A 23,814-nucleotide genomic window follows, 5' to 3' on the forward strand; every position below is an offset into this window, starting at 1 on the left:
CGCTTCTCTGAATCAACAGCCCCTGATGGCTGACAACTGCCTAGAGGGGCTCTCTTGGGCACCCCAACCTTCTAGCAAAACAGCAGGCAACTGGCAACATTTTTGGGTCAATCTGTCTCGAACCAAACACAGGCCTCCCTGCAGGGAACCTGTCTCCCCAAGGCCTGCAGTCCAGAACGCTCTGCCCATCTTCTGCTCCTTCAGTGGCCTTGACAGTATCAATGGTGGTCCTGCAGCCCCCTACCCCCTACCCAGCCCTCCCCTGCAGGCCTTCCACAGGGCTCTGGCTTAGTCCTCGGTCCTCTCCAGCTTCCAGAGGTCACAAAATGGCAGCCCGGTGGCCTCAGTCGACCCACAAGTGATTTTGTTTGGTCCTTGCAATGCCTTTTTTTTTTTTTTGCTTGAATTTGAGGGTTATCGGGCAGGTCAAGCCCTCTCCAAGTTCGCCATAGTCCCCATCGGGCCCTTGTATCTGCATTACACATTTCCATCACCTGCCTGAGCTTTCCGGGGCCCGGCTGTACCCTCTGCTGCCAGGGGGCCTCACCCATCCCACCTGCACCTCCGAGGCCTCCTCCATCTGTTGCTGGCGCTCTGTCCACGTGCTGAGTCCCAGCCTCCCCCAGATTTCAGTTCTAAGGCAGGGCCCCTCAACTCAAATGCCTCCAAGGGCCGGGCAGGCCACATAAATGAGTGAACGAGGCAGGTCTAAGGAAAGTCGACGGCCAGAAATATAGTCAAATTGCATCTTTACTGAACTACGGTGAAGGCATGGAACAGAATACAAACAGGTATGATACTGGCGTTGTATATTTCAAATTCAAACTTGAAAAAATACAAATTGAAAAATAGAAATATTTAACTATGAAAAAAATTTTCTTCTCTCATCGTTTCTTCTGCTCCTGTGATTTGAAGCTAAGAGGCGGCCACGACCCCTGCGACCCCTAGAACCTCAAGGACGGGCCTTGGATTGCCCTGGGGAACATGGGCCGTGGCGAACCCGCCAAGGGCAGATTCCAGAATCCAGAGCTTCTGAGCAGTGTGTTGCTGGATTCAGTTTCGTAACGGAAAACAGCTGTTGCCAAGCACAGCGGCCCTCACACACGGAGCTTCGGGCCAACGAATGGACAGAGGGGCAGGGTCATGAGCGACCACAAGTCATTGCAGGGCTGGAGCTGGCCCCCTGGGAATAGGGCCTATTGCACTGCGCGTTTCCAAAGCCAGCCACACCTGTGCTCCTTGGAGCATGTTAGCCGACACGTTGGACACTTAGGTCTCTGTCACAAAGCCTTCTGGGGCAGGATAAGGGAGTTTAGGCTCTCACCCCCTCGCCCCTACTTCGGTGAATACAGTCAAATGATGTCATTTGTTTCGGCAACCAAGTGTCCTGGTCGCCTGGACCACGGTGCTCCCAGTCTGTCCAACACCATCATACATTCAAGTTGCTGTTTGTGAAAAGTCCTTGCGGAGACATGCGAGTGTTCAGGAGAGTTGTGACGTGACCTCGATTGGGGCTGCCACCAGCCTCCTTAGGGGAAGCCCAGGGGTGTTTCTGGCCTCCTTGTGAGGGCCCCTGGGCAGACAGCTATGCTCCTAGAGGCAGGGGGACGGCCAGGTCACAGGGCTTCTGGAAAATTCATCAGGTCGAGGGTGCCATCCACCTGCCTGGGGTTCAAGTACAGGCGCAGCTGTCCATGAGGGGGGTCTGCTTTGATCCCCTGTCCCAGCTCCAGATGTCCTGAGAAGTTCTCGAGTGACAGACGGTCTGATGCACACAGCTGCGTGAAGGAATGTGGACCTGGCAAATGGGCCACTTTGTCCCAGCGCACACCTGCGCACAAGTCACTTCTCAGCGGTGGGCCGGCCTGGGCCCGCATCACAGCCGTTCGGTCACACCCCAGTTCTCAACCCCGCAAATAAATAAAGCTAAACGGGTGACAAGGGTTCATGAGCAGCGACAGGAAAGGCCACAATGGATTGGATTCTTTCGGGAGAGTGGACTTGGACATCACTGGCCAGCTCTTCCACACCATGGGCGGCCGTGAGCGTGTGCCGGGTGGGCACGCACAGACCGGAGTGTCTGGTCCCCAAAGTCTCTTACGGCTCCTTAAAAAATTCGCCGCGTGCAGGAGGGGAATGCTCAGGGCGGCTCCAACGGGGCGCCAGGAGGGCTGGCGGCAGCCGCACCCTGTCTGTCTACCACGGGACTGCGGCGCCCTACTGACACTTGAGCCCCTTTTTCAGTTCATCGAGGATGGCGTCTCGCGTCTGCTCCGTGTACTGGTCGTAGCTCTTACTGTGCTTGGATTTGTAGTGGCGCCTCAGGTTGTATTCTTTCAACACAGACACGATTTTTTTGCATATTAAACAAGTAGGCATGCTCTTCACCTCCACAAAGAAATAGGCTCGCTCCCACTTTTCTCGGAACACGCCGCCCTCTCGCTCACGCTTGCGTTTAGGCACTTGTGGTAGAGACATGGGTACAAGAAAGGTTTCACTGTCCGCCGCGCGGCACCGGGCCCACCGCGGCACTGCCCAGGGCCCAAGGCCAGGACCCCCTGCCTCCCGGGGGGAGAGGGCGGGTGGGGAGAGTCAAGAGGGAGTGGTGGGGACTGTGGCGAACCAGGGAGCACAGCCCACGGAGGGGCGGCTCCAGCCCGTGACTGTGAGGCAGAAGGGCGGCCCCGGGTGCCAGACCTCCGGACTGGTGAAGGCCAGCCAAGACTGAAACTGCATGTGCGCGTGTGTGCGTGTGCTCATGACCCTGAGTTTCACAACTACCTTGGGATGATATCCTGCTTACAGGGAAGGCCACACCAAACTCTACAGAGCGGCCTCAGAGGAACCCCCTGTTGCAACCTCTCTTCCGGGAAGGGGCCCAGGAAACCACCTGTCATCAGCAGCCCAGAGATGAAAGCTGGTGGTCCAGGAGTGGACCACGTGCCATGGGCTCACGTCTGACCACAGACACCTCCCACCCGCCCACCTCCAACTTGGAGGGTCCCAGGTCCCTTGCCTGATCACAGCCCACTGGACCCCCCATTCCACCACCCTAGCCCCATCCAACCCATCCAAAGCCCTAGAAGGTCTGAATGGGACCCGCCTGCCCACTGCACCAAGGCCATCTCCACTCTTGCGGCTCAAACAGCCGAACTCAACCATGCCCTGTGGCCTTGGCCCGAGTCACCTGGATGATCTCGCAGGCCACCATCCCCACTGCTTCCTCCCTTCCTACTCTCCCACACTGGATTCCAGGGGCTGACCCTGATTCCAACTTTACACCCCCAATGTCTTCCTGGGCCAGCCCCCACCCTCCTCTCCCCAGCATGTCACACAGCCTCTTGCACTGGCCTGACTCTAGTCTTGTGCCCAACACGTCTAGGTGGGCTTGCCCCGCGTGGCCTCCCCTGCGTCCTCAGGACAAACGTGGAGCCACGCACAGCCCTCGTGCTGCTGCCCTTCAGCCCAGGTGACCACTCACCTTCCTTCCCAGCCTCAGGGACTCCCACCTCTTCCGAGCCCCGCTGGGTCAGCAGGCCCTGTGGGCCAGGGCTGCCTGCCTGTCCGTCCCTCACCGGTCTGCCATCCCCCCCCCCCCGTGCCCCCACCTACCTGCCCCCCCCACTGGCCCCTACCTGCCTGCCCATCCCCCATCCACAGGCCCCTACCTGCCTGCCCATCCCCTACCCACAGACCCCTACCTGCCTGCCCATCCCCCAGCCACTGGCCCCTGCCTGCCTGCCCATCCCCCACCCGCTGACCTCTGCCTGCCTGCCCATCCCCCACCCACTGGCCCCTGCCTGCCCATCCCTCAACCACTGGACCCTGTCTGCCCACCCCATATCTGCTGGCCCCTGCCTGCCTCTCCCACACCTACTGGCCCCTGCCTACCAGCCACCCCACAAAGTGCAGGCCCCCAGCCTGGGGCCTTAGGGAGTCTGAAGTGAGGGCTCCCCTCTGGCCTCCTCCTGCCCAATCCTGGGGGATGTCAGTGACGGGAGCCGGGGCGTGTGTTAAAAGGAACTTTATTGGGGGTCGGGGGTTCAGATGAGATCCATGAGGATGTCGTCCTCCATGACGCTGGGCTGCAGGCCCGGCTGGGGGACCGGGCCCCGGGGACCCCCGCTCAGCAGCATCTGACCTAGGGGGCAGTGGGGAAGGGACTGCATCTCCCACTAGGCCCTGGGGCCCTGGAGGGCCCTGGACCTGCTTCCTCCCTCCACCTGAGCACCCCACGCACTGTTCTAGAAAGCCCAGAAAGGTAGGACGTGGCAGAGATGCCTCTGACCCCACCTAGCCACAAATGCACTCTCCCGTGATCCTTTGGGAACCCTGCCCCTGACCTGTCTCTCTGACGCTACAGTGTTTCCCGGACCCTGTGACGACAAGCACCGGGGGTCACACCTCTACCTCGCTAGGCCCGTCAACCCCTGGACAAATTTCCCAGGCCTCAGAGGCTCCCAGGACACACAAGCAGGCCCTCTGCACTCAAATCCCACTTCACTTCCCAGAAGCCCTGGGTCTGGGGTCTGCAGGGCCCCTGTCCAAACCTCCGCCCTCCCTGGGGCCCCCTTACCTGGCAGTGGAGCCCGGGGGGGAAGCTGAGCAGGCCAGGACTGGGCGGGCGGTGGGTGCAGGAGAGGGGGGCCCAGCTGAGGTTGCCCCAGGCCCTGGTGCGGTGGGGGCAGCAGTGCAGGGGCCCCTTGTGGTTGGAGGTGGTGGAGGGAGGCCTGAGGTGGGGGTACCCCAGTCTGGGGCTGAGGGAACAAAGAAAGTGACTCAGAGGCTCCAGGGAAGTGTCCAAGAGGGTGTCGGGTCTAGTAGATGGGGGTGCAGGTGTGTCTTAACTGCAGCCCACAGGACAAAGAGGGGCTAGCCCGGGACCCTTGGTAGGCTCTGCTGACCCCCAGTGAAAGAGCAACCCCACCTCCTGTGAGCTACGGAAATGGAACTCCCCCAGCCCGGGACCTCAGCTCCCTGCCTTGCCCAACGTCTCACCGGCGGTGGGTTGAGGAGGAGACTCCGCAGCTGGGGGTTGGCCCCTGGATTCTGGGGCCGAAGGATGGGTCCAGGAGGAGGGGGCCCAGGGGCTGCTCCTGGAGGGCCTTGGGGGCCGCCCTGGGGGGCCTGAGCAGCACCTTGGGCTGGGGGTTGCCCTGAGGCCGCAGTGGCCCCCACAGTGCCCTGAGGCTGGGGCTGAGGTGGGCGGAGCTGGAGCTAGCAGGAAAAGAGAGAAATGAGGACGGAGATCCCGGGCCTTGCAGCCTCCACCCAGGTCGCTTCCCCCCAGCCCACGCCCCCACCCCCCCAACCCCCGCCACCCCAGCCCTTGCCTGCGGTCCCTGTTCCTCACCAGGTTCTGCGAGGGCCTTGCCTGGTCCTCCAGAATGGGGCCAAGCCCAGGGGGAGCCTGCTGGGCCCCCATCTGTGTGGAGAGCAAGCAGGTTAGTGCGAAGCAGGGAGGGGCTGCATTAGAGGGCTGAGTTCTCAAGGGATGCTGGGAAAAAGCGGCCATTTCTAGGGGTTGGTGGTGGCTAGCAGTCCCACAGACAATGAACACTGATGGGGGGCTGAGGGAAATAGCTCACACAGGCCTGTCATGGGAGAGCCCTGGGGTCCCCTAGGACCACTGAGTGTGGCCCCAAAACAGATCAAAATAGAAAAAAAGGGCCTGAAGGAAAAACAGGAGCCCAGGGGAGTGTCTCAGGGAGGGTCAAGCCTGACACTGGGGCTTGGAGTGTGGGGCTGAGGGTGCTGGGGTCCCAAGTCACACACCCCGCGCTGCTGCTGCTGCTCCAGCTTCTGCTGCTGCACCTGCTTGTGGTTGGTGATGACCTGGCGGATGCCATTGACAAAGCCGCTCTGGTCATAGGGGATCAGGCCCATGAAGATCTTCTTCTTGGATGAGTAGAGCAGCATAAGCACGCGCACCTCGCACGGGGCCGTGTGCGGAAAGTGCACACAGCCCGCCTGCAGACAGAGAGGTGTCACCAGCCACGGGCCAGGGTAGGCGCTGAGAGAAGGGCGTGGCAGGCCTGGGGACTCAGGGACCTGGACACTGTAGACAGCCATTTGGGGGAGGGAAGGGCGGAACTTTGGCAGAGCTGGCCCCAGAAGCATGCGTGCTGGGCCCCAGGCCTGATGGGGGAGGTGGTCCCATCAACCCCCGAGGTGTAAGGGGTGAGCTCACTGAGCCTCGATGAGAAGCATCAGCACCTGCAAGGCTGCAGCAGGGAGTGCCCAGCGCCTCAGTCCTGGCCGTGGGGAAGTGCGTGCACAGCCCACTGAGGGCAGAGGACTGGAAACGTGGAGATGAGAGGGGCTGGCAGGGCCACTGGTTCCCCTGGACAGTGTCCACATGAGTCACTCTAAGCCTCAGTTTCCTCTGCCTCCCCAAAAGCCCACCCCCCTGCCTCTCTCCCCTGTGGACAGAGCCCTAATTTCACCTGGGGGAGCGCTGGGTCCTGCTCCCCGTGATCTCCCAGGCCAGAAGTCAGGCCCCAACTTCCTGCACTGAATCCAACAAGATTGCTGAGCTGTCAGAACCCTCAGGGAGCATGTGAGAAGAGGAGAACCAGAAGGCCTGGCCCCAGCATCGGGGCAACAAGTTTCCTGAAGAACCCTCCCCTCTAGATGTCAGCCCATGTGTAATACAAATGCGTGACAGTGCTCAAACCAGGCAAAGCAACCCTTGGAAGCCAACCACCACAGAAGGCCCCACACAGGGGGACACAAGATCCCCCTCTATGTGGACACCCCAGGAGACAAGAGGCCCCCTGGGTCCCCAGGTCTTCCAAGTTTTCAGAGGATCATGGTCTCTGTGCCTCAGTGAGGTGTTGAGGAAACCAGTCCTGGGAACCCACAAAAGACCAGCATGCCAAGAGGCCCTGCTAGTCCCCACTGTGGAAGCATCCCTAACACGGCTCTGGGAGCTCAGGCAGGATTCCATGAGGTAACCCAGCTGAGCCTGGCTCCAGGGATGAGCATGGGAGCGTTGCTTTCCCGGGGGAGAGAACCTCCAGAAGGACAAGGCGCAGTGTGCACAAGGCCTGGATTTTTACCATGGAGTTCACCTCCACCTGGCCTGAATTGAAACGGATCATGAAAGTTCCAGATCTAGAAGAACCTGAAGGAGCCTGAACTCTCCAAGGCCCCCCAACGTCAGAAACGGCCCCCTCAGACCCTGCCCTCGGGGATCCCTGCAGGGCTGAAGGAGGCAGGAGAGGAGTGTCAAAAACTCACGAAGCCGTTGCCCATGATGCGGTAGAGACCTTTGAGGGACTCCAGATCCTTGTTGGTGAAATGGAACTGCACCATCCTCGAGTTCCGGAACAGAGGGCCCAGTGTGGTCTGGGAGAGGTGGAGCCATGTGAGGGGCGGGGCATGTGAAAGGGGTGGGGCGGGGGAGAGGGCTAGGACATATGAAAGCTGTGCGGCAGAGAGGGACACTATATGAAAGGGGCGTGGCAGGAAAAAGAGGCAGGCACTTAAAGGAGAGGGGCACTATATATGGAAGGGGCGGGGCAAGTGAATGGGGTGGGGCTGGAAGGGGCGGGGCGTGTGAAGCCCGTGAGCATGCAAGGGGCAGGCTGTGGGAGAAGGGGCAGGGCAACAGGTAGGGCCTGCCCTCCCACTGACTCACCAGCAGTTGCTGGGGGATCAGCTGCATGATCAGCTTCTGGGGCCATTGCTCAGTCTTCCTGCACAGGGGATCAGAGGAGGCCGCGTGGAAGTGTGAGCCCAGCCCCACAGACCCCCAACCCACCCTGCCCCAGCCTGCGGGTCACCTACAGGTTCTCGCCGTGGTTCACATAGACCTGGCAGGGCAGCGAGCGCGTGAGCTTGGTGTTGGCATCCACTGAGGCTGGTTTGGGTTTCTGCAGGGGGCGATGGGCATGTTCCAGGGCGAAGGGCTCCTGAACCCCCGCACCCGCCACCCTGCCCGCACCGGGCTCTCCACACCTGCCCTCCACCCCATTTCAGTCTATAACTGAGTTGTCTTCAAACCGCACGATGGTGGGGCCCCTTCTCTGGCCCCTACCACACAGCCCTAGCACAACCTGTGACCACCCATGGTGGACCCCGACCATCCGGACCGCTCTGGCCCTCACCTGTACCCCCAACCCAGGACGCCCACCCACACAGCAGCCCCCTCACCTCCTGCCACTCAAGGACCCCACTCCAGGCCAGGAGTTTGTTGGAGACCGACTGCTGCCCACCCAGGGCCGGGGCACCCAGCTGCGCCGCTGCTGCTGGGCCGCTCACACCTGTAGGGGCCACTGCGCCCGCCTGCCAAGGGAAGGCAGGAGGTGAGAGCCATCATCTTCACTGAGAGGCTGGCCCAAGGACCCAGCCAGCAGGAAGGGGATGCAGACTCCCTCCTCTGCGCCCCAAATACCACATGGCTGTGGGACCCCAAGTGTTTGGACTGTGGCACTTCGGGGCTTTCAGTCCCTTGACGTCCTGGACTTCCAGAATCCAAGCCTGAGCGAACAGTTCACACATCCTGCCACACACACAACCCCCATGGCCCACAGGCTTGGGGAACCTTTTACAACCCCGCTCGGGTGCCGTGGGCTGAGGAGTGGATGCTACTTACCATGCTTGCTGCGCCAGGCTGTGCGGGAGGTGCAAGGCCTGGGCCTGTGGCCACAGTGGAAACCAGACTCGGCTGGGAAGCAGGGGGTGGTTTAGGGGCTCCGGGAGGCCCTGAGGGAAGCTGAGAACCTGCAGTCTGGCTGAAGGGGGGACCCACTCCTGGAGCTGCTTGCTGGAGAGGATTGATGGGAGAGACTGGGAAGAGAAAGGGGAAGTGGGGGTTGGAGGAGCCCTTGCCAGCCCTGCCCCTCCCCCCACTTCCCCTGGGACTCACAGCGGGGCCCCAGTCCAGCCTTCTGGTTCTTTGCAGCCTCCACAGCATTCTGAGCAGCCACCTGGGCGGCACTCAGGTTCCCAGGGACCTGAAGCATAAGGGAAAGGTGGGTGAGCGCCAGAAAGCCCGACCCATCAGCGCTAATGCCACGGGGGTGCAAGGTACCTGTGCCTGAGACAGACACATCCACTGGCCCCCAGAGGCCCACCTTCCCGGTACCCCAAGGAAGATCCTTCTCACCCCCCATCCTCCCAGATCCAGCCAGATCTCTCTCAGGGGACTGGGGCTCCCTCTTGGTGAGGCACCTACCTGGTACTGCTGGGGGACAGGTGGCAGAGGCTGCTGGGGCACTGCTGCCAGCGAGGCGCCAGGGGCCGCAGCTGCGGGCAGAGGGCCAGGCTGCTTCTGCTGGAGGGGGCCTGGGGCTGAGCTACCACCAACTGCAAGGAAGGATGACGCCGTGAGGAGTTTGGGACGGGGAAGGATTCTCAAAGGGACAGTGAGTCCCGGGCAGGCTCACCTGGCAGCACCAGCCCCCGCACCAGCACCATGTGCCTTGGGTCCTGGCTCACATCAGTGGGTGGCTGCAGCGGCTCCAGCAGGGCTGGGGGAGCCGCTTTCTCAAACAGGAGCCGCAAGGCGGGGAGCTTCCGGGGAGACACAATGGAGAAGTGGATGCCTTGCTGCAGAAGAGGGGAGGGGGGTGGGCAGCTGTTAGGTCTAGGCCTGGCGGGCTGGGGGGAGCCCCAGTTACAGCACCGCTGCACTGGGCCAGGCTGAGCCCGAAACCCAGCTCCCATCAGTCCTGGCAACAGAATAGCCGGAGTGCTGGCAAGAAGCCCAGGGCGCGGGTCCGGGGGTGCGGGCAGGGGACTCAGTGAGCGCCTGACCGAGGCATCCAGGCCTCCTCCGCAGATTCGAGGAACTCACCTCCCCAATCTTCTGCACGAGGCTCTCAGTGGTGTACCCCGAGTACGTGGTGCTCTCGACAGCAGGCAGCAGATAGGGGGGCGAGTTGCAGATAAGGAGGCAGACACGATGCGTTTCCCCGCTGCCAGGGAAAGGGAAGGCATGAGGCTTTCCAGTGGGGCTGGGCCGCCAAAGTCTAGAGGAATGCCCCACTGACAGCACAGGACCCTGGGGGCACTCCGTGGGCAGCAGAGGGAGGCAGGAGACCAACTCTTAGCTGTAACCTTCCCAATGAGGACACGGGCACCGCCCAGGGTCACCTGCAGCCCACAGAGCCTGCCCAGCCATGTATTAGGGGGCGGCGAGTCCCAGGTCAGACCAAATCAGTGCCCCCTCCCCAAAAGAAAGAGCCTGGGGCCCACTCACATCTGCTCCCTCATCTTCTTGAAGTCGTCGAATAACTGCAGGGCCGTGCTGAGACCTTCGGCGATGAGGCTGCAGCTCTCGCCGCCCCCGCCCATGAACCTACAGTGAGCCGGGTAGAGTCGAGCCCCTCAGGACAGTGCAGACGCTGCTGAGGCCCTGCTGACACCCTAACACCCCCCCATGAGCGGTCCCATACCGAGAACCAGGGACATGGTCAAGTCCGAGGCCTACCCACTCTCCAACACCCTCCTCTGGGGAAGGGGCTCCAGAAATTCCGTCCAACCCAACTCGATTGCACTTTCTAGTGGTGCCCAGGATGGAGCCCAGAACGACTGAACTACCTCCAGGCCCTACTTTGGTGGGGTGGGAATTTGCAGGCACACCAGCAGTGTTCAGGGGCCACTTCTCGTGCTGCTATGGGGACCAGGTGTGGTGGCAAGAACTGAACTGGATCTGGAGCACCTCAGCCCTGTCCCTTCTCTCCAGCCGTATCTGCCATGTGTGCTGGCCACTGCCCGTGCTGCCCACCCCCCAGAGACCCCTCACCCCAGCCCAACAGACTCTCCTTATCTGTATGTGACCCAGCCTCTGCCCTATCACCAGCTGATGTCCCTTCCTCCGGGAAGCCCTGCCTGCCTGCCACCTGATTTTAGGGTCCACTCACGATCACAGCACAAAAAAACCCTCCCCGCCCAAGTAAATGAATGTGAGCCGCCAACTATGTCCGGGAACTAAGAGTTCGGACAAAATCGGTGACCCTGCACCAACCCCAGTTCTAAGAAAGCCAGGACTCTGCCTACTCGCACCATGGAGGAAGGAGGCCTCTGGCAGCAGCCTGGGGCCATCTTCCTCCTCCCTGCAGTTCTACCAGCTGGGTCAGTGTCTGTGGGAGAGGACAGGGGCCTCAGACAGGAATCCAGGGACAAGACTGAGAAAAGCGAGCTGGCCTAGTTCCTGAAGAGGAGCATTCGGCACAAGATAAGAACTACCCAAGTACGAAGCAACATGCTAACTATGTGCTCTGCGCTAGGTCTGCCTGCCAGCTCCCAGAATGGGTATTGGGGTGCTGAGTGGCGGCACCAGCCTTGAGAGAACAATGAAGACAACCAGCCTTGAGAGAACAATGAAGACAACCAGCCTTGAGAGAACAATGAAGACAACGGAGCCGGAAGCTTTTATCTGGCTGGAAGGACCCCTCTCCTAGCAGGCAGCTCCCAGCCTTTGTCTTCCCCGTTAAAGGAACCCTGTGTTCTAAGGGGCACTGGGGGGTTGGAAGCAGGAGCAAGTCATTTCTTCTCATCTTCCCAGTACCCTCATTTTTAAAGGTTCTGGCAGCTTCTCCTGCCCGAGACACCCCCAGGAGCGTCAGTGTTGGGGGACTCCTCCCCAGAGCTAGATCACTTTTGCAGCCACCATCCCTGGAGGCCCCCTGCTGGAAGCAAACTCCCCCAATAGGAGAAAGTCCCAGGTCCAGTGGGGACAGGGGGAAGGTGGGACCCCCCGGGAATGGATGCCCCGCGTCTGAATACATGACCAAGACCCTGAAAAAAAGAGCAAAGCTTCATGGAGCCCATTCGGGACCATCTTTATTTTCTACTTGCTTCTACCAAGTTTTCTGAGGGCACCTTTGTGCCAGGTCCTGAGTGGGGTGAGAGCCCAAAGGACGCAGGATCCGGGGAGCCCTAAGTGCACATTCATTACTCAAGTCTTCCCACCTGCTGTCCTAGTGGTTCTTAGTACTCCAGGGACAGCTGATTCAGGAGACAGTTCTGTTTGAGACAGCTGAAAGAGAACTGGCACCTGGCAGCAGAGGCCCCCTGGCACCAGACAACCCCCAACCACCCGGACTTAGCAGCCAGAAGGGGCAGGCGGGAGCCCCATGGCTGAGCCCTGGCAGGGTCCTGACTTCTGAGTCCAAGTACCACCAGGAGCCAGCGTGACTGTTAACAGATCTTTGAATGCTGCCCCCACAGTGAGCCACGAACCGAACCCTGAAAAAGAGCAGGTTCCACAAACAGGTGCTGCCCACAACGCCCTGACCATAGCCTGGACCCTGCACTGGGCGGCCTATGCCGGACTCGGCAGAGTCTCCAGAAGCCACAAGCACTGAGAGCCTAGAAGAGCAATGAACAAGGCCACCGCACAGGGCACTGGACGCACGCGCATGCGTGCCGGGACCCTTCTCTCAACTCACACACGCGCGGCACTCCCAAATGCGCTCTGACGGGGCTGGAGCGATAGCACAGCGGGTAGGGTGTTTGCCTTGCAGCTGACCCGGGTTCGATTCCCAGCATCCCATATGGTCCCCCGAGCACCACCAGGAGTAATTCCTGAGTGCATGAGCCAGAAATAACCCCTGTGCATCGCCGGGTGTGACCCAAAAAGAAAAAAAAAAAGGGCTCTGACATCAGCGCTGCCAGCCCCCCACCCCCCTCCTCACACTGCAGAACTGACCATGCATAGCATCCACCTCAAAGCCATTGCCCGGTACACCAGACAAAACATGGCAGAGGCGAGGGCCAGCGACTCAGTCTAGGACTGTGAAGGACCATTCTAGAAAGCATGGGGGTACACTCCAGCACCCTTGTGGAGACTGAGAGGCAAACCACCAAGAACCCAGGCCACCAGTCATCAGGTGAGCCCTGCTGGCAAAGTTCACAGCTTTCACAAAGAGACCCTGAGCTACGCCACGCCTGTTCCAGAAACAGAGATAGCCGGGGCATTGTCTCGGGGATGAAGCTTTCAGGAATGTCAGCAATAAGTAACTGAGATCAGGACTTCCCTTTATTAGGATTTGGGCTACACCCGGCGGTGCTCAGGCCTTACTCCACTCTCTGTACTCTGGGACCACTCCTGGGGGTGCACAGAGGCACCTGTGAGGTAGCACAGAAGGAATCCGAGACTGCTGCATGCGAAGAAAGTACTTTAATGCCTGTGCTTCCCTCTCCCATGCCCTTGGGAGTACTTCCAATGGCCCCACCTCCAAGAGATTATATTCGGAGGGCGGGACGGAATAAGAAGCTTCTGCCTGTAAGAACCTGAGCAATCGAAACTCCAATCCAATCCCCACATTAACAACTAAACTGAAAAGATGCCTCAAGAGGGCGGGGTGGGGGGGGGGGGACACGGGACACTTAGGGGAAAGAAGCTGAGGACACTGGAGGGAAGTAGACATAGGGGCTATGATCAGTGCTGGACCACTGTACCTCTGAAATTCAACTATGAATAACTTTGTAAATCATGTGCTTTAATAAAATTTAAAAACAAACAAAAACCTTCCACTCACAGCCTAAAGGGCTGGGTCCAGTCTGACCCCAGCAGCAGAAAGAGGATGAGGAAGGTGAGGCTAGGCTGGAGAGTGGCTGGGGAAGAGCCAGGAAGTTGTTACTTCTAATCCTTGGGCCCACATCTCACAGTCCCCCAAGTGACTAAGGAACCCAAACACAACGCCCCTTGCCAGCATTCGGGGCAGAGCGGTTCCTGCTACCCCGAAACACCCCCTGCATCCCTTCCCCAGCCCTCACAGGCAACCCAGAAGGCGACCCAAGTAGGGGAAAGAGCTCACTTAATGCCATCAAGCCAGGTGACAAACTCGTAGGCGCTGCTGGTCGGTGCATGACACTGGACGTAGGACTCAGGTGCGCAGTCCACTGTGTTGAACACCACGAGGCTGTACTGGGTCCCCCCATACTGGGAGGGGAGGGCAGAGAAATGTTTCGTGTGGGGCCCCCAGATCTCTTCTCCTTCAGACCCCCCAGGTCTCCTCCCTCAGACTGGAAGATACAGCCTCTCCCTTCCTCCTCCCTCAGACCCTAAGTTTCCTCCCTCAGACGAGGGGTCCGGGCCACCAGCTCTTCGTCCATCACACCTGGCAGTCCGAACCCCTCAGCCCCTACTCCCTCTGATGCAAAAGCCCATCCCGAGCCTCTCCGCCCTCAGACCCAGGGGTGCAAATTCTCAGGCCCTGCTCCCTCAGGCCCTGCTCCCTCAGACCCTGCTCCCTCCGACGCAGGAGCCTGAAGCCCGAGCTCCTTCTCCCTGAGACCCAGGAGACCCCCCCCCCCCGACTCACGTCTCCGCCGAAGTCCGTCTCAGCAGGAGGTCCTCCGTTAAAATACCTGCGCGGGTGGAAGCGAAAAGCGGGGTTCAGTCAGGCCCGAGGCCGTGGAAACCTACCGCCGGAAGGCGGGGCTGGCGTCGCGGAAGCAACACTCACTCGATGGCAGGGAGCAGGTAGTGCTTGCGCAGCCCCTCGAAGTACGGCCCCAAATTGGCCGTGCCCTCGATCACGAACACCACGTCGGCCACGAGGCCCCCGGCGCGAGCCGGGCCCTCGGACCCGGGGACCATGCCCCGAGCGAGCGCCGCCACCGCCGCCGCCGCCACCGCGGAAGGAGCGGCAGTGCGCCTGCGCGGCGCGCCCCCCCACCGCGCCCCCGGAAGCTCACACTCCGCGCCCGACGCGCCGGCGGCCATGTTTGTGCGGGGAAGTCGCCGTGGCTCGCTCGCCAGTCCGTCTCCCTTCGCGCCCCCTGCGAGCGGGATAGAACAAAGCGACCCTCTTCGCGGAGCTGGTGCGGGAAATGGAGTGACTTCCTGGGCGGTCGAGAGAGAAACCTGCTGAAAGCAGCGCGTCCGGCCGCCATCTTTGAGCGGGGCGCCAGTTTCTGACTCTGGCCCACGGGGCGGGGCTGGGGCCAGGTTGCTTCGCAACGCGCACGCAGCCCTTGTTTTCCAGCGAGATTAAGTTTCCGGTCAGGTCCTTTCGGGTGGAGGAGGGTCATGTGAACGGTCCAATCACAGCGTCTGCGACGGGGTTGCTAGGCAACCGCGGAAGGGTGCTCTTGACTCTGCGGGGAGTGCGGCTGTTTTGTTTTGTTTTTGTTTTATTTTTTCCCCAGAAAGAAGCCGAACTCCAGCTTAAGAGGAAGTTGCTAGGCGACACCTTGTCGTTGTTTTCTGGGAAAAGGGCCAGAAACTGTCCTAGAACATTCCAGGTGGATTGAAAATATAAATGCATCAAATGAAACAACAAAAATATCTGAAGGGTTTAAAATAAAAACCTGAGTGGTGAAACAAACCCATTTTATAAACTTGAGATGGAAAAGGAGTTTCCTAGCATAATAGTGAAGTTGTCACAATTAAAATGTCGATCAAAAATAAAACCTTAATTTGTGCTACATAAATCTGCATAGTGGAAAGCCAAGGTGGAAAGAATTGGTAATCTGCGAACGTCATTTAAAGATTTGGTGAGAGAATTTTACTACGTGAATTTTAGCAATCAGTAAACACTTAGGGAGCAAGAATTGCTTTCCTTCCTAATCGCCAGGAATGTGAGAACTCTGACACAATGTTCAATGTCAAACATCTAAAAACTGCTTCTTTCGGCTCACTCTTGAAGCCCAGGTCCTCCCTTGAACCCGCTTCTCTCTTGCTTCTTTGCTTGCTTATTTCCACTCTAAAGAAGTCTATGTTCTCTCTTCTCTCTCGAATGTGTTTCTCCCTCCTTCCTGGGATATTTTTTTTTCTGTTTTGAGTCACACCCAATGATACTCATGGGTTACTTTTGACTCAAGAATTACTCCTGAAGACCCTCCAGAACCTATGGTATGCTTGGGATCCAACCACCGCCAAAAGCCCTTTTTTTGCTGTACTATCTGGTCTCCTCCTTTATAAACCGGTTTCAAGAAAAACAACTTTGCTTCACACACACACACACACACACACACACACACACACACACACTTGCTCATTTCATTAGTAAAAAGTGATAATAAAAAATACACATGTAGCATTTTACCTCAGTCTCTTTAATACTGAAATGATATCAGGGACTGGACAGAGAACAGAGAACTCAGTAGGCTGAACATATACCTTGAAGGTTCATCCCTGAGTATGGAGCAAGGGAGTAGGCGCAATATCACCAGGTGCTTCTCCCACAAAATAGAAAGAGGGATCAGACACCCCCCACCCCCAGGAGAAAACGCTGATCAAAGCTGGTTGTTGTCCAAAAAGAAAAGGAAACACACCAGGAAGGAAGGAAGGAAGGAAGGAAGGAAGGAGAAGACAAAGAGGAAAGAAGGGGGAAGGGAGGAAGGGAAAGAAAGAACAGAAGAATGAAAGAATAGAAAAAGGTTCATTACATTGACGATAAAGTTGGCAAAACCCTCCATGACATTGAAGCTAATGGTATCTTCAAAGATGCCACGCCACTGGCCGAGCAAGTGAAAACAGAGATGGATAAATGGGACTATCTTAAACTAAGAAGCTTTTGCACCTCCAAAGAAACAGTGACCAAAATACAAAGACAGTCTACAGAATGGGAAAGGATATTCGCCGAATACACATCTTACAAGGGGTTGATATCCAGGATATACAAAATACTGGTTAAACTCCACAAGAAGAAAACATCCAACCCCATCCAAAAATGGGGCAATGAAATGAACAGAAACTTTCTCAAAGAAGAAATCCAAATGGCAAAAAAGCACATGAGAAAATGCTCTACATCATTAATCATCAGGGAGATGCAGATCAAAACCACAATGAGATACCATCTCACACCTCAGAGACTGGCCCACATTCAAAAGAGCAAAAGCAACCGATGCTGGCGTGGATGTGGCGAGAAAGAGACACTCCTTCACTGTTGGTGGGAATGTCGACTGGTTCAGCCCTTCTGGAAAACAGTATGGACGATTCTCAAAAAATTAGAAATTGAGCTCCCATTTGACCCAGCAATACCACTCCTGGGAATATATCCCAGAGAGGCAAAAATGTATAGTCGAAGTGACATCTGCACTTGTTTGTACATTGCAGCACTCTTTACAATAGCCAGAAACTGGAAGAAACCTGAATGCCCAAGAACAGATGACTGGTTAAAGAAACTTTGGTACATCTACACAATGGAGTACTATGTAGCTGTTAGAAAAGATGAAGTCATGAAATTTACATACAAGTGGTACAATATGGAAAGTATCATGCTAAGCGAAATGAGTCAGAAAGAGAGGGATAGACATAGAAAGATTGCATTCATCTGGGGGATATAAAGTAACAAAGTATGAGATTAATACCCAAGAATAGCTGAGATCAGCACCAGGAGGATTACTCCATAACTTAGAGGCCAGCCGGGTATCCTAGAGGAAAGGGCAGTTCAGATAGAGAAGGGAGCACCAAATAAAGGGTGTTTGGAGGATCCTCCCAGGAGGGGAGATGCATGTCGAAAGTAGACTATGGACTGAACATGTTTGCCACTCAATGCCTCTTTTGCAGACCACAACACCCAAAAGGAGAGAGAGAACACAGGGGATTGCCCTGCCACAGAGGCAGGGGGGGATGGGGGGATGGGGGTGGGGGGATATTATCCATGGTGGTGGAAAATGGGCACTGGTGGAGGGATGGGTATCTGATCATTGTATAATCGAAACCCAAGCACAAAAAATTGTAAATCTACAACTGTAAAAAAAAAAAAAAGAAAGAAAAAAAAATTTAAAAAAAAAGAAAAAGGTTCATGAGGGTGGAGAAATTGGTTGAAAAAATAAGTCAGTTTATAATTTAGTGACTTTTTAAAATCAGAACACCTTGCTCTCTCTCTGTTCCTCCTTTCTGTCTTAATTTTTGTTTGTTTGTTTTTATTTTTTTGCTTCTTGGGTCACACCCAGCATGCTCAGGATTACTCCTGGCTCTGCACTCAGGAATTACTCCTGGTGGTGCTTGTCTTAATTTTTGACATAAACATCGAACCATGAAGCATGGGGTAGAAGCAGGGACTGGCTGAATGTTCTGTGCCGTGGTCTCTCTAGCCCTCAGTCCCCTCTATTATGACCCCCAAACAGTGTTGGTACACTCCACCGCTCAGAATGTGGGAAGCAAAAATCCCAGACTGAAATAATTGCATGATCCCCAGCCCCTACCCAAAGAATCTCATTGTTTATTCTATCATTTGTGATATATTAATGAAAATGGTTAATAATCTGATAAGTATAACCAATGGATTTCTCTGAAGAAAATATTCCTTTGACATGGTTCACAGGGCAGATTACAACTTCAGATACGATTTTAATCTTAATGTTTGATCATCTGTCCTTTTTCCTTATTTTTCTCTTCCTTATAGTTTTTTGGTAATTTTTTAATGCTGGCACAGAACATGCTATTATGACTTGACAATTTAATGGAGGGGCTGGAGAGATACCAGGGAGGATGCTTGCCTTGCACATGACTTATCCTGGTTCCATCCCCAGCATCCCATATGGTCCACAAAACTCCAAAGTTCTCTGCAGCCCCAGCTAAATGATTATACAGCAGGAGAAGGAAGCCAGTCAAACATTGTCACATGTCACTAATTTGGGGGTAATTCATTATCCATCTATGCCTCAAGAGACAGCTGAGATAGAGTTCCCAGAGGCAAGGAACAAATTTCCAATAAAGAAACTCTTTGCTCTATGTAACAACTTGCAAGAAAGTTGCTAAATTAAATACAGTAACATTTCAAGGATACCTACAATAAAAAAGAAACAAAAGAGAATTCAGTGCACACATTCAGAAAGGCAAGGCCAGTAACCAGAGACTATTTGTTCAGATATTAAGGCACCATTGTGGTGTATCTCCAGAGCAAGGTCAGTGTTGACCTATGAGCACTAAACCAGGAGTACCCCTTGAGAAACACCAGGTGTGGCCCAAATACCTCCATTGACTTTTTATTTTTTGTTTCTGGGTCACACCTGGCAGTGCTCAGGGGTTGCTTCTGGCTCTGCAGTCAGGAATTACTCCTGGTGGGGCTCAGAGGGCAAGGTGATGGAACCTGGGTCGCCTGCATGCAATGTCAGCACCTACCTGCTGTACTATCAGTCCAGTTCTCCTCACCCATTTTTTTTTAAGAAAGGAAAACAATGGATTGAGGGACCATAGAAAAGACAAGAAAAGAGGGGAAGGGAAGCTTTTTTTTTTCTTTTTTCTTTTTGGGTCACATACGGCAATGCTCAGGGGTTATTCCTGGCTCTACACTCAAGAATCACTCCTGTCAGTACTTGAGGGACCATAAGGGATGCTGGGAATCGAACCTGGATTCACTGTGTGCAAGGCAAACACCCTACCCGCTGTAATCACTCCAGCCCCGGGAAGGGAAGCATTTTTTTTTTCAGTGACAGTGACAGTGACATTTTGGGTTACACCCAGCAATGCACAGGGGTTACTCCTGGTTCATGCACCCAGGAATTACTCCTGGCGGTGCTCGGGGGACCATATGGGATGCTGGGAATCAAACCGGGGTCGGCCGCATGTGAGGCAAATGCCCTACCCGCTGTGCTATTGCTCCAGCCCCAAGGGAAGCATTTTAAAGAACAAGAACTCAAAATAATAAGATGGTAGACATAGGACCAGATTGTACAGTTGGTAAGGTGCTTGTCTTACACATAACAGACCGTGGTTCAGTTTCCAGTACTCAAGCCCTGCTAAGTGATGCTGAAAAGAAAAAGAAAAGAAAGAAAAGAAAATTCACTGATTCAGAATAATCAAGAAAGAACAGACCCCAAAATAACTATCATCCTGTAACACAGACTAGTGATTGCTACATGGTTACATCATAATACAGAGCATTAGAATACATTTTTGGTGTACTCTTTTAGGCATATGCACAGAATGGCTTGGTGCCAGAGAGACCAAGGGGTCGTGGGAATCTAACCTGCATTTTCATTGTGCAAAACATAATGAATCTAACCTGCACTTTCATTGTGCTTTGCACAATCTCCCTACTTTGAACTATCTCCCTGGCCCTCAAACACACTAAAAATCACAATCACAAATCACAAATCATCCTGTTATTCGTCGATTGCCTCGAGCAGGCTCCAGTAACGTCTACTTTATCCTAGCCCTGAGATTATATTCAAGGCTCTTTAGGAGAATGAGACCCATCATTGTTACTGGTATTTGGCATATTGGGTACGCCACAGGGAGTTTGCCAGACTCTGCCCTGTGGGCAGGCTACATTCGATAGCCTGCCAGTTTGTCCAAAGTAGGAATGAGATAACAAGATGTCATAATAAGAGAAGGTCCTAGGAGCTGGTTTTTATAGTCTCTGAGTCTTGGCCGTTGATGGGATTACACGGCGCCAGGGGGCCAGTTGGTGGGTGTGACCCCCGCCTACTGGAATTTGGAGGATCTGGGTGGAGGATGCTCGACCCCAATCCGAGTAGACTTGGAGATCTCAGCCCCGGAACCCACGTGGCTTTGTCCCTCCGCCAGCACCTTCATGTGTGCGGAGAGTGGTCTCAGCATGGTGGTGGCTGGTCCTGGAGGTCTTCAGCTGCCGGAGCCCTGGTCGGGGCGGGGAGGAAAGCTCAACCCGCTCCCCTCCAAGGGGCTGCGGCAAGGACAGCCAGGAGCGGGGGGCTCCAGGCATGTTGAGCTTTCCTCCCCGCCCCAACCAGGGTTCCGGCAGCTGAAGAGTGGTCTCCGCACACATGAAGGTACTGGCAGAGGGACAAAGCCACGCGGGTTCCGGGGCCGAGATCTCCAAGCCTATTCAGATTGGGGTCGAGCATCCTCCACCCAGATCCTCCAAATTCCAGTAGGCGGGGGTCACACCCACCAACTGGCCCCCTGGCGCCGTGTAATCCCATCAACGTCCAAGACTCAGAGACTATAAAAACCAGCTCCCGGAAGAGAACTAAAAATAAATAAATAAAAATTTTAAAAGAATAGGAATGTTCGGAGGTATGATGCCGCCAGCAGGTCAATCTGTACCTGTAAGGTGAGTTCATCAGCAGCCTGATGGCACTGTCAGACTTTCAGATACCCCAAAATTGCTGCTGTGCCTTTAGCCAGACCCCAAAAACTTGGGGCAAAGTTTACCAAGAAAGTTAACGGCCAAAAGTTAGGTACGTGGGAGACACACCCACAAATCACCTCCAGCTCAGCTATACAATTGGAGGCATGGCCTCTCTGATACCTGATCGAACTGCTTAACGGCCATGATCCCAGAGACTCAGAAACGAATCTCGGAACCCAAAGGCTCTTGGCAGAAGTGCGTCCTATTCCTGTAGTAGGTTACTGGCGCTGGGCCACTCCAGGTGGAAATAGGTTTCGTGCCTCAGCCTGTTCCCCTGGTGATCACCATCCTCCAGAGGCCATTGGACAGTCAGGTTTGGGCCTGTAGTGACGAGACATGCAGGGTCTCACCAGATGGGGGTGGAACTGGCCCTTTCCTCCCCATCCCAATGAGACCCTGAGTCGCCACCTACAAACAGTCTCTCTGGCTCCTGATCAAGCTGATTAACAGCCATGATCCCAGAGACTCAGAAACAAATCTCGAAACCCAGCGGCTTTTGGCAGAAATGCATCTGAACCGTATACAAGGTGGCCGCCACCTCAGAGCTTATTGGAAAGCCAAGTATGAGCCAGCGGTGACAGGGCAACTGCAGTCTCATGGGAAGGGGGATGGTACTGGCTCGTCCTTCATGCCCTACCGAGGTCACGAGTTGCTCCCCACGAGCAGCTCTCCAGCATGACCATAGCTCCAGAGGCAAAAGGATTTAAATCCAGAGCCTGGCAGCTTGTGACAGAAAAGTGAATGGACCATGCATTAAACTCCGGCGCCATGCCTCCCTGGGAGGGAAAGGGTGTTGCTCCCTTCCGCCTTTTCCCCCCTTACAGCAAGGTGGCCATCCACCTCAGAGCTTATTGGAAAGCCAGGTATGAGCCGGCAGTGACAGGGCAACTGCAGTCTCATGGGTAGGGGGACGGTACCAGCTCATCCTTCATGCCCTACCGAGGTCACGAGTTGCCTCCCATGAGCAGCTCTCCAGCATGGCCATGGCCCAAGAGGCAAAAGGACTTAGTCCAGAGCCCAGCAGCTTGCGGCAGAAAAGTGAATGATCCATGTGTTAAACTCTGTTGCCATGCCTCCCCGGGAGGGAAAGGGTGTTGCTCCCTTCCACCTTTTTCCCCCCAGCGGCAAGGTGGCCGCCGCCTCACAGTTTATAGGAAAGCCAGGTATGAGCTGGCAGTGATAGGGCAACTGCAGTCTCATGGGAAGGGGGTCGGTACTGGCGCGTCCTTCACACCCTATCGAGGTCACAAGTTGCCCCCCCATGAGTGGCTCTCTGGCACAGCCATAATACCAGATGCACAGAAACCGATCTCATAATTATCTGGCTCTTTGCAGAAATCCAAAATCATGTAGCTGCTTTTGCGGCCACGAGACATTATATGATTCTCATACTAGCTATAGAAAACAAAGTATTCCACAATGTCTTTTCAACAATTCTGATTGTTGGGGGGGGAAATTCTAAACAATAATGGTACACCTTTTGTCGAAGTGATGAATGCAATCAATGTAGAGAAGAGTTAAGTAGCAATCATCTGCCTCACAGGCATTGGGAGGTGTGGGAGGGGGGGTATATTGGGGTTCTTGGTGGTGAAAAATGAGTACTGGTGAAGGGAAAGGTGTTTGATCATTGTATAACCGAGACTTAAACCTGAAAGCTTTGTAACTTTTCCAACAGTGATTCAATAAACATAAGAAAAAAAAAAGAATAGGAATGTTAGGTAGTGATGTCACACCTGTGTCATCTGCCTTACACGTGGCCTAATGGGTTCCATCCCTGGCACAGGGCACAGCTGGGTGTGGTACACCGAAATGAACTGAAATGGGAGAGATGGGTCAATGGTAAGCTTAGCATATGTTTTGCATGCAGGAGGTGGTGGTACAAACCTGGCAACAGCCTGATCCATATAAACTACACGACAATCCGACCCTACAGCCCGGCGATAGGAGTAGCCCCTGGACACTGCCAGGGGTGCAGCAAATAAACAAGACAGAATAGATTTATACCATAAGTAGAAGGGGAAAAAGAAAAAGAGTTCGAAGATAGCGCTAAGTTGAACTGTGAATATGAAACTTGTGCTAAACTGTAAACTTTCAACGTTAGGGAAAAGTATCTGGAGAGGAGTATTTTCACATTTGGCTTCAAATGCCAACGAATAAGCTCTTTACTCAAATATCATTTTCACGCTTCTGGAAAATAATTTCCTCTTTCAAAAACAATTCGCCTCTCTCGCGGTTACTAGGTAATGCTCGCTAGATCAAACCAACCCGGAGGGTGAAGGAGGAGACTGACGTTTTTGTGGATTTTGCTCTAAGGCAGGGTGCGAGTACCCCACTCTCCATCGAGCGACTGTTTAGAGCCTCGGAATGCTAGGAGGCCGATTGGAGATTGCTAGGCGACCCGTCCCGTCGCCATCTTTGAGTGGGGCAACGCGTCGCCTGGACGCCACCAAGAACGTGGTCGCTAGGCAACGTCTCGGCAGCTACTCCATCTTTGAGCAGGGCTAGGGGTTTACCGCGATCAAGTGACAGTCGAGTCCGAACGCGGTTGCTGCGCCACGTCTTGGCCCTGACGCTAACTCTGCGCTCCGTAGCACTGGCAAATGGAAATCAAGATCGAGTGCGGTTGTTCGGCAACCGTCTCCATTTTGAAATGGCAATCGATAAGGGGGGGGCATCGCTCGGCCACACCTCGGCACCGTCTCCAGCTTCAAGCAACTGCAGCACACAGTTTAATTGTAAAAAGCCCTCGCTAACGTGAGGGCTCCCACACTCTTGGCAGGGTCACCAA

The 23,814-nt window shown here is 55.3% G+C and overlaps 1 protein-coding gene across 3 annotated transcripts; it reads right to left on the reverse strand.

Moving 5' to 3' along the window:
* Window positions 1–732: 732 nt before the first annotated feature.
* Window positions 733–14,610, reverse strand: MED25 (mediator complex subunit 25). Of its 3 annotated transcripts, none has more exons than XM_056136245.1 (18): window positions 14,424–14,610; window positions 14,280–14,325; window positions 13,773–13,897; window positions 10,208–10,306; window positions 9,803–9,923; window positions 9,393–9,555; window positions 9,182–9,312; window positions 8,873–8,960; window positions 8,600–8,793; window positions 8,158–8,289; window positions 7,792–7,877; window positions 7,643–7,700; window positions 7,243–7,350; window positions 5,776–5,970; window positions 5,354–5,425; window positions 4,999–5,217; window positions 4,577–4,757; window positions 733–2,333 (listed from the first exon to the last, which is right to left on the reverse strand). In XM_056136245.1, exons 1-18 carry the CDS (start codon window positions 14,555–14,557, stop codon window positions 2,218–2,220), a joined length of 2,268 nt encoding a protein of 755 aa, XP_055992220.1. In that variant the 5' UTR covers window positions 14,558–14,610; the 3' UTR covers window positions 733–2,217. The 3 variants fall into 3 exon arrangements, with proteins under 3 accessions (XP_055992220.1, XP_055992219.1, XP_055992221.1); XM_056136244.1 differs by having other exon boundaries at window positions 733–2,462; XM_056136246.1 differs by lacking the exon at window positions 733–2,333 and adding an exon at window positions 4,009–4,141.
* Window positions 14,611–23,814: the final 9,204 nt, after the last annotated feature.

The sequence above is a fragment of the Sorex fumeus genome, unplaced genomic scaffold (assembly GCF_029834395.1).
Source record: "Sorex fumeus unplaced genomic scaffold, SorFum_2.1 ptg000122l, whole genome shotgun sequence".
NCBI lineage: Eukaryota > Metazoa > Chordata > Mammalia > Eulipotyphla > Soricidae > Sorex > Sorex fumeus.

Excerpts from the sequence above, each read along its gene's own strand:
- MED25 (XM_056136244.1), bottom strand. The coding sequence starts at position 14,557 with ATGGTCCCCGGGTCCGAGGGCCCGGCTCGCGCCGGGGGCCTCGTGGCC. Across the intron at positions 10,307-13,772 it reads ACCTGGCTTGATGGCATTAA|GTTCATGGGCGGGGGCGGCG; the intron begins GTGAGCTCTTTC and ends GGCTCACTGTAG. Across the intron at positions 7,878-8,157 it reads GGGTCCTTGAGTGGCAGGAG|AAACCCAAACCAGCCTCAGT; the intron begins GTGAGGGGGCTG and ends CGCCCCCTGCAG.